The 9,356-nt window shown below is 29.4% G+C and overlaps 1 protein-coding gene and 1 long non-coding RNA gene across 3 annotated transcripts; both read right to left on the reverse strand.

Moving 5' to 3' along the window:
- Positions 1-217: 217 nt before the first annotated feature.
- LOC133824047 (large ribosomal subunit protein uL1) lies at positions 218-2,493 on the reverse strand. The gene is made up of 6 exons (XM_062256909.1): positions 2,348-2,493; positions 1,931-1,981; positions 1,420-1,639; positions 952-1,117; positions 599-804; positions 218-467 (listed from the first exon to the last, which is right to left on the reverse strand). The coding sequence occupies exons 2-6, from the start codon at positions 1,933-1,935 to the stop codon at positions 414-416; spliced, it is 651 nt and encodes a 216-aa protein (XP_062112893.1). The 5' UTR covers positions 1,936-1,981; positions 2,348-2,493; the 3' UTR covers positions 218-413.
- A 3,386-nt stretch (positions 2,494-5,879) lies between these two features.
- LOC133824048 (uncharacterized) lies at positions 5,880-7,634 on the reverse strand. Of its 2 annotated transcripts, XR_009888477.1 has the most exons (4): positions 7,506-7,634; positions 7,351-7,425; positions 6,821-6,882; positions 5,880-6,102 (listed from the first exon to the last, which is right to left on the reverse strand). It is a non-coding gene; the product is annotated as an uncharacterized LOC133824048 (long non-coding RNA). The 2 variants fall into 2 exon arrangements; XR_009888478.1 differs by lacking the exon at positions 6,821-6,882.
- Between the last annotated feature and the right edge of the window lie 1,722 nt (positions 7,635-9,356).

Here is a 9,356-nt window from a genome sequence, read left to right on the forward strand (position 1 = left end):
TATAAAATGAGTGGTTAGACTCAAATGATAAATTAAAATAATGATACATAAGTGCAGTTAATTAAAACTCTAACCTTCGATTCACTCCATGCTAAACTTTAACTATAATTGTAATATTTCACAATTTCATTAAGAATAAATGAAATCTAAACGGCTTATCTTTCTGCGAAATATTAAAGACAATTGTATCTTGTGTTCCAAAAATTAGGGGCACGAGTAGACAAAAAAAATTGATTATCCAACAAGAATAAAAAAAGTAATTTTAACATAACATATGTCGATGTTATAAAACCTTAAACAGCTAAGTAAAGCAGCAACTTTGAGAATTCCAACTGAATACTTTATATAAGTATCAACCTCATAAAACCTCTCACTACAAAACTCCACCATACATGTAAAAATAGATTAAAAGTTTAAAACACGCGTTGTGGCTTCCCCATGGTGGTCTTCAGGAACAAGCACCTCACCTGTTTCATTTTTGGTAAAAAAAAAACACAAAATATCAATCTTTGAAACTAAAATATTTGACCCCATAAAAATATTTAAGTAAAAATGCTCTAATTTATAACTACACAAAATCATAAAAACCAAAACTTACGTTTTGCCAGTTCTTCTTCAAGAGTGAAACAAGGAAATTAACACTCATCTGCACGTTTTGGAAGACCTGCTTCTCCTCCATGGAGAGGTTTCCAACAGCAACACCCATACAGAGAACCTTCTTCAGCTGGAACTTAACCATGGCCTTAGTCTCATTGACTTTAGACTCCAGGGATTCTTGGTGAGTTACAAGGGTGGGAAATTTACCTAATTTCACACAAATAAATAAACAACAAAAGTATAAAACATTGGAAAACAGGCAAGCTCATCCTTAGCAACAGAGGAAATATAAATTAACTAAGCTCATCTGCATACTCTTCAAGATTAGGGAAGAAAACAGTTAACAATACTCACCGGCCTTGTTGAGACCAGGGCCTAATAGACGAGGAATCTGCTTAATAACCGCTTCTGATGCTAAAAAGGCATGGTACTTCTTTGCAAGCTTCTTAACCAGCTTTTTGTTCTTGTTCAACTTCTTCAACCCTTCAACATCCATGTAGTCCAAACCTATTTTCTCAGCCTGAGAAATAAATAAATAAAAACTGAATGTTAAGACAAAAAATTACCGCCACCATATCAGTAAGAAGGTTTTCATATTAATAGAAAGCCCAATATGAAAAGATCAAAATGTGTGGACCTAAACTAAGACAAGACCCAGATTTCATATAGATCAATTAAAACAATAAGCCAATTCAAAGGATTAGCAAAATTGAATCAAAATAATAGACCCAAGCATTTCTAAAACTTTACTGTCTAATTTATAAAACACAGATTTCATATGGCATATGATATCAAAGTAACATCAACAAACAAAAACATTACCTCCTCAACATGCTGAGCATCTCCAAGCATGCAAACCTTCATCTTGGGACGAGGAATGTGGGGCAACTTCACGGAACCACTGAAACGCTTGTCCTTTTGAGGATCGTAGTTCTTCAAACCAATCTGGAGTTCAATTGTCTCAGTGAAGTTACGCTTCTTTTCCCTTGATTCGTTCATTATGGTAGCAATAGCCTCTCTGAGGACTTCACTCTGAAGCTTACTGTTGTAATGGCAATTACAATAAAAAATCAAGCATATATTAAAAAATGGTAACAACAAAGCAATTCAAATAAAACCAGAGAATGCTTGAAAAAAAATAGTTAAGAAAGGCTTGCTAATCACTAATGCCTGTTAATTCTAACCAGAAACATACTGATATTGAATTGAGCCATAAGTATATCAGTAGGGGCATGCAACGTAAAATATACAGCCTAAATCTGATCTTCACTTTTTTTTTTGTTAATTCTAAAAGCTTGTATAAATTTCTAGAAAGGGCATCAATTTAACATACCTCATGTTTGAAGCTTAGAACTTTTCCACAACCCGCTTACAGAAATGCCTCCTGAATTGAAGAAAAATCCAATGGGTAAGTTAAACAACAAAGAATGCAAAAAATATTCATAATTCTATCCAAATCAAATAAACAAAATCCCTGACAATTGATGAGAAATATTTGACCTCTACTATTCCGTGAGAAAAAAAAATCATTTGATCCCATAACCAATACAATCAAAAGAGAATCATCACATATATCACATAAATTATATCTGTAACATTTCTAGTTTTCTCGGGAAACAGAGTTACAGATCTAGAAACCGACATAATCAACTCATACGCAAGCATCAAAATTAAGAAAATAAACCCAGCTTAAGGGTAGAAATGGTGATAACGATCGAAGTTGAGTAGGATAGAATGTGAAAGTGCATACCAGATAGAAGAACGATGGAGCAGCAGCTAGGGTTTCACTCGCGGCTGAAGAAACTTTATACAAGGAGAAGTTGGCCTAGGGTTTTGTAGTGGCTAAACCCAAATTACTGTAATTTGTGAGTTTCAGAATGGCCCGATGTTATGAAAGCAGGCCTCGACTTGTACGGAGTTTCGGCCCAAAACAAACTTAATATGGGAGAAACTAGAGAAATGAAATTTTAAGAATATGGGCATGTTTTGTATTGTTTTATGTTTTTTGTTTTTAATTTTTTTAACATAAAATAATTTTTGTAATTTTAAAAAAATAATAGTTGTTTGGTTAATATTTTCTAAAAATATTTTATTAGTTTTATATATATTTTTTAAATTTAAATAAAAAATTAATAAATATATTTACATAGAAAAAATTCTTTTAAAAATTTGTAATAAATAATGAGATAAAGTGCTTGTTTCACACTGTTTTCTGTTTTTCGTTTTTAAAGTTGTGTTATCAGAAATGAGAGCAGAAAATAATTTTTGTAGTTTTCAAAAAATAAGAGGTGTTTGGTTAATATTTTCTAAAAACAATTTTTTAGTTTTATTTTTTTAAAATATTAAATAAAAAATTAACAAATATATTTACAAAGAGAAAAATCTTTTAAAAGTTTGTAATAAATAATGAGATAAAATAATTTAAAAGAAAAAATGATGAAAAATAAGGAGTGAGAAAGTAATGAGAGAAAATTTGAAGAAATAGAAATTGAGAAGAGAGAAATTGATTGATGCTAGAAAAAATGAGAGAGACGGTGATGAGAAAGAAACTGAAGAGAGAGAAGTGAGTAGAGAGAGGAAATGGCGAGAGAGACAAAATGATGATATATTAAGTGATGAGAGATAAAATGATGATATAGTAAGTGATGAAAGAGAAATGATGACATAATAAATGATGCAAGAGAAAATAAGGAGAAGGAAAATGATGAAATATAAAATGAAAATATAGAAAGTGAGAAAAGAGAAAATAGCGTGAAAGAAAATGTAAGGAGAGAGAAAATAAGGAGATAGAAAGTGATGAGAGAGAAAGTAATATGAGAGAAAGTGAAGAGAGAGAAACTAATAAGAGAGAAAATGATGTGATAATAAATGATGTTAGATAATAGGGTTTATACTTTTTTGGACCCTGTGTTTTGTCCCATTACTTGTTTGGATCCTGTGTTTTGATAAATTATTTTTTGGACCCTATGTTTTGTAAAATTGTTAAAATAGAACCCTAAACTCAATTTTGATGAAGAAAAAATTGAATATAACAACACAGTTTTTAAGCAGAATGATTTTATTTTTGTTCTGAATTGTTAGTTTGGTAAATTATTTGTGATTTTAGTAGAGAAAACATTGACCAAAATCGGGTTTAGGGTTCTATTTTAACCATTTTACAAAACATAGGGTCCAAAAAGTAATTTGTCAAAACACAGGGTCCAAACAGGTAATGAGACAAAACACAGAGTCCAAAAAGGTATAAACCCTAGATAATAATAATTAAAAAAATGATGTGAGAAAAAAAAGATAAACAAAAAAAAATTGAGAACAACAGAAAATAACTTTTTGTTGTTCTCAAAATTTTCTATTTTTTGTAACTTTGTTTTTAAAAATTATTTTATGAAAACAATGCCAAACACCCTAAAAGTAATGTGAAAGAAAAAGTTATGAGAAATAATGAGAGAAATTTTGGGAAGAAAAAATTGATAATAGAGAAATTGATGCAAGAAAAAAAAAAGAAAGTGATGAGAGAGAAAATTGAGAGATAGAAAAAATGAGGATATAGGAAGTAATGATAGAGAAAATAATGAGATAATAAGTGATGAAAGAGAAAGTGAAGAGAGATAAATTAATGAGAGAGAAAGTGATGAGAAATAAATTAATGAGAGAGAAAGTGAGGGAGATAATAATAATTAAAAAAGTTATGTACTCAATTTTTTTTTTAGAACAACTAAAAACAATTTTTTTTTGTTCTCAAAATTTTCTATTTTTTGTAATTTTGTTTTTAAAAATTATTTTATGAAAACGAGGGTGTTTGGCACCTTAACTAAAAAACTGTTTTTTGTTTTTAAAAGCTAAAAATTGTTTTTTGAAAACAAGTGGGGGTGTTTGGCATTGTTTTCATAAAATAATTTTTAAAAACAAAGTTACAAAAAACAGAAAATTTTGAAAACAAGAAAAAGTTGTTTTCTGTTGTTCTCAAATTTTCTCACTTCTTATTTTTCATCATTTTTTCTTTCAAATTATTTTATCTCATTATTTATTACAAACTTTTAAAATAGTTTTCTCTTTGTAAATATATTTGTTAATTTTATATTTAAGATTTAAAAAAAATAAAACTAAAAAATTGTTTTTAGAAAACATTAACCAAACACCTTTTGTTTTTTGAAAACTACAAAAACAGTTTTCTGTTCTCATTTCTGATAACACAATTTTGAAAACAAAATACAGAAAACAATACCAAACAGGCCCAATATCAAACAACCTTACTTGTTTTCAGAAAACATAATCTATGTTTTAAAAACAGAAAATAGTTTTTTAGTTAAACACCCAAACACCCTCATAATGTTTTTTTTATTTTTTATGAGATTTGATTACTAATGAAATTTTATATTAGATATCAGATAATTGATATAATTTAAAATTTTTATATTTTTATACATAAATTCAATACACCTTGTATTTTTATACATAAATTCAATATACAAAAATACCTATAATTTAAAAAAATTAATAAATAAATAAATTCAATATATACTTATCCTTAAAAAAAAATACAGAAAGGCAAATACAATTTTATATTTGTAAGCATCATTTACAAAAATTAATTAAAAAATATATTTTTGCAAACTATACTTATAGGCTAATTCTTAACTAAAAGATACATTTTTATAACAAAAATTTACAAAAATAATTTGGTAACCAAAAATATAATTCTATAACTAATAACTAAAGAAAAAATTAGTGAAGTTAGTTACAAAGTTTGTAAATATTATTTACTAAATAATAAAAATAATTAGATTTATAACAAAATGTTACAACAAAAAATAAAGCCCATCATTCAAAGAAAAAAAATCAGAAATAGCTCAAAGAAAGAGAAGAAGAAAGAGATTTTTGGTGGATTTGGGTTGTGTTCTCATTGACGAGTTGAGTTTATGGTGTAAAGATCTCCTTGTGTTTGACGTCGAAATAAATCTTGAAGGTGGTGTGTTGCGAATTTCGAATGCCCGCCTACAATGACTAGCGGCCAGTGGGGTGACAACGTTTGGGGCTTGGTGGTTTTAGGGGTCAGCGAGTAAATACATCTAGTTGGCGCATGTCAGCGTTTGGGTGGTCGGCCATGGAAGAAGAAGAAAGAAGGGATTCGTATTTTTTATATGAATTTTCCCATCCATATTGTAACACCCTCACTTATTTTAGTTAAAACCATATTTGAGGTGTTACGTTTTAAAACTATATCATAATTTATTACTGCAAAAGTTTGGACATTTTTTTTTTTTTTTTTTTTTTAAACTTGAAACTTATTTCACATTATTTACATTAAACATAAAGTGGGTCTCAAACATATTATACATAAGTATTAAATAACCCAATTTATTTTCAAAACATAACTTCACACTTTATTACAAACATCTCACTGATAACTGAAATAACCCACAAAAGGTCGATATGTTCATATGTACAAATCAGGGTCAGGACCATGCTTCAGTTCTCCTCATGTCATTCACACATTTCTTTCTCTACCTGCAACACAAGACAACTGTGAGCCTAAAGCTCAGTAAGCAAAGTAATGCATGCAATGTTAATGATTACCCAATATCAATGGACATACACAACTTCTTTTTAAATTTTGGGCCCCTTAATATTGTGCACACTGTTTGAATTGGTCAATGCCTGCAGGGCTTGTTACACATACAATATAAAATCCCACGGGTTCTCCTCCGGCTAGCCATCACCACAGTAGGGCACATTAAAAACCTTATTCCATCGTTGCCCCGTCAGGCTCAAGAGTTAAGGCGGCCACACACTGTGGTGTCAATACATATAACAATAACTCATATGGAGGAGAAATAAAAACGGAAATATGGCAAACAATATAATTGGTTCACTAAAACCTAGCCCAAATTATTGGGCAGCCACTATAAGCCTACTATAGGCCTCCGTTTACACTTATTAACACTTTCATTTGCCTTTTCAAAACAGTGGCACTGAACTTAAACTTCTTATTACAACTTTCTTTTATGTTGCACAAAACTTGCAAAGGCATCATATAATTAATCATCATAATATCATGCATGGTCTTATATCATATAATAATTTACCATATCACTATTATGCCATGCATACAAATTTATGATGAAGTGTCACTGTATGTTAATACCACTTACTCACAAAATATTCATATAATGCATACTTTCACATAACACATAATTCTTGTGTTGCAGTTGAGTACTTTACTTACCTTTTGTCCACAATATATTTCACTGTGTAACAAGTGATGTCTTAGGTATTGATATGCTTATCCTGACAATGGCATGGATTTCTCATCACAATGAAGGCAGTAAGACATTGAACTATCATTTAAAAATACCCATAAAACATCATATCAACTTTCATACCCAAAACATGCCTAAAACGCCTTAAACCACCTAGATCGAGCATTAGATTTATCTTAGACATTTGGGGAAATTTTGACAGAGTTTCCCCTTAATTTTAGCTATCCTCAAATATCAAAATCCACCAATAATCAACATCAATTAAACTGCCATAACCATATATCCCAAATACCAACATGATTCATCATAAAGTTATCATATACCGATTTTGATAAAATTCTTATCTCCTAGATCATCATCCAAATTAAATGAGTCTCCACATCTATTAAAACATTTATAAACATATATACTCTCTTATAAACTCAATCAAATAACCAAAAATCATCTTGTACTCCAAGAATCCCAAAAACCTCATAAAACACAAAATTTCACTTACCGAGCAACTTTTCGGCGAAAACAATCTCTTCAAGCTTTTCTAAACCTCCAACCACTTGGAAACCCCAAGAAATATCTTAAAAAGGATAAAACACCATATATAAGCTTTCAAAAAAATTCAAAAACATAGTTTAACTTCCAAGTACAAGAACTTACCATAAAAAGGCTAGAACTAAGCTTAATCTACTTCTTTGGCTTTGATTTCACTTGGATCTCCTTAGAATTTCTTCAAACCAGCCAAGAAATGGATTTTGGTTTTCTTTTCTCTCTGTTTTTCAGAATAATGGTCGTGCAAAGTGATAAGGTTGATGAAAATTCCTTATTTTCAATGATTTATCCTTATTGTCAAAAGTTGACACCTTTCATCTCATCATTTCACCTTTTGACTTATGAAAACCTTATCACTTCAATAATTTCGACTTAATCACCTGCTAGGCCTATTATCCTTATGTGTAAAACACTCACACCAAACCTTAGGTCCATATGACTTCATACCCAATAGTTATGCTTACCCGATCGAGCGTAGCGCACTTATGCTAAGCTCGTTTTGACTTTGCATCAATACCACTGATTATGTATACCTCCCATCAAGAATTGATCTAATGGTTCTAAAACCATTTTTACATCATCAATGAGACCTTAATCATACCTCGATTACATTTGGTAAATCCATAAATACTCAATTTTACACCGAAATACTAGTAATCAACATTGTACTATTTTTCACTACTTAACCTATTTTGCCTTCTATATCTCACTTTCATCACTTAATTCCATGCCTTGTCCATATTTTTCATACTTTCTTATATCTTGAGCACATCAAACACCCATAAAAGACAACTCAAATGCCACAAGGTTAATAATATTGAGCATACATATAGACATCACATACACAACTTTTATACTTATACATGATAACACTTATAAGAATATGCATATGCTCAAATTATACATATTGTATGATATGTAATGCAATGCAATCATGTGATTATTGGCTATATATATCAAAATAATGTGGGTGCTACACATATATTTCAATTTTTTTAATAAAAATAATAATAAGGTGGGTTGTGTAATTTTTCAAAAAAAAAATCTTAGTTTTGTCTTATATCCAACTTTGATCACACCATTATTTTTATTTTAAAAGTCTAGTTTATAAATTTGACATTAAATATATATTAGATTTACATTCCTTATATACTAAATATGTATTGTATACTTCAAACTCAAGTATTTAAATGATGATAAAATATATTATTAAAAAAAATATCCCTATAAATAATTATCCGCTTTTTTAGAGGAAGAAAAAAACTCAACTTTTTAAACAATACAACATCCCAATAACAAATTTCACAAATTGTCAGGTTGGATCCCTAAAAGGTGAGCCTCTGCCAATTTAATGTGCAAAAAAAGGGGCAAGTACAGTAGACTGAAAATTTTCATTATCCTCTTTGTGCTTGAGCATGCGTATTGAGGTGCTTCATGCATAGCATCGTTGCTTCACTTAAGCTTGAGCACATTCTTTTCAACGAGTTGAACCCCTAGTTGCATGAAGGAAAGTCAATTCTCACTAACCGAGCTCGTTTTAGACTAATGTTTGTGGGGTTTGGATATAACCTATGGCAACTTATTATTGTGGTACTATTAGGTATCTTATTCTTGTAGTTAATATTTGGTAACGTATTATTACAATTATTTTTTAGTAACTTATTTAATTCTGCAATGTTTAAGATACTTTTTGGTTAAAGGAATTGACATGAAATATGGGAAAATTTTCTAAACTTTGATAAATATGACATTTTTTGTGTGTGCATTTTATATGGTATTTTATGTTTTCTTACTTTTCTATGGGATTTGCTTTCCCATATTTGTGTATTAATTTATTAGTTTTACCATATTTAATTATATAATATTATTTTGGCTAATTTTGATTTTTTTTAGGGTATTTAAGTAATTGTAGGCATTATTTTTATTTTATTTTTTTTGTTTAGACATTGAAAAACGTTT

Source organism: Humulus lupulus, chromosome 3 (assembly GCF_963169125.1).
Source record: "Humulus lupulus chromosome 3, drHumLupu1.1, whole genome shotgun sequence".
Taxonomy (NCBI): domain Eukaryota; kingdom Viridiplantae; phylum Streptophyta; class Magnoliopsida; order Rosales; family Cannabaceae; genus Humulus; species Humulus lupulus.

What these genes read in the sequence shown, in the direction of transcription:
- LOC133824047 (XM_062256909.1), bottom strand. An exon ending in ATGCTCAGCATGTTGAGGAG is followed by an intron (nt 1,118 to 1,419) that starts GTAATGTTTTTG and finishes TTTATTTCTCAG; the next exon opens with GCTGAGAAAATAGGTTTGGA. An exon ending in TGAAGAAGAACTGGCAAAAC is followed by an intron (nt 468 to 598) that starts GTAAGTTTTGGT and finishes AAAATGAAACAG; the next exon opens with GTGAGGTGCTTGTTCCTGAA.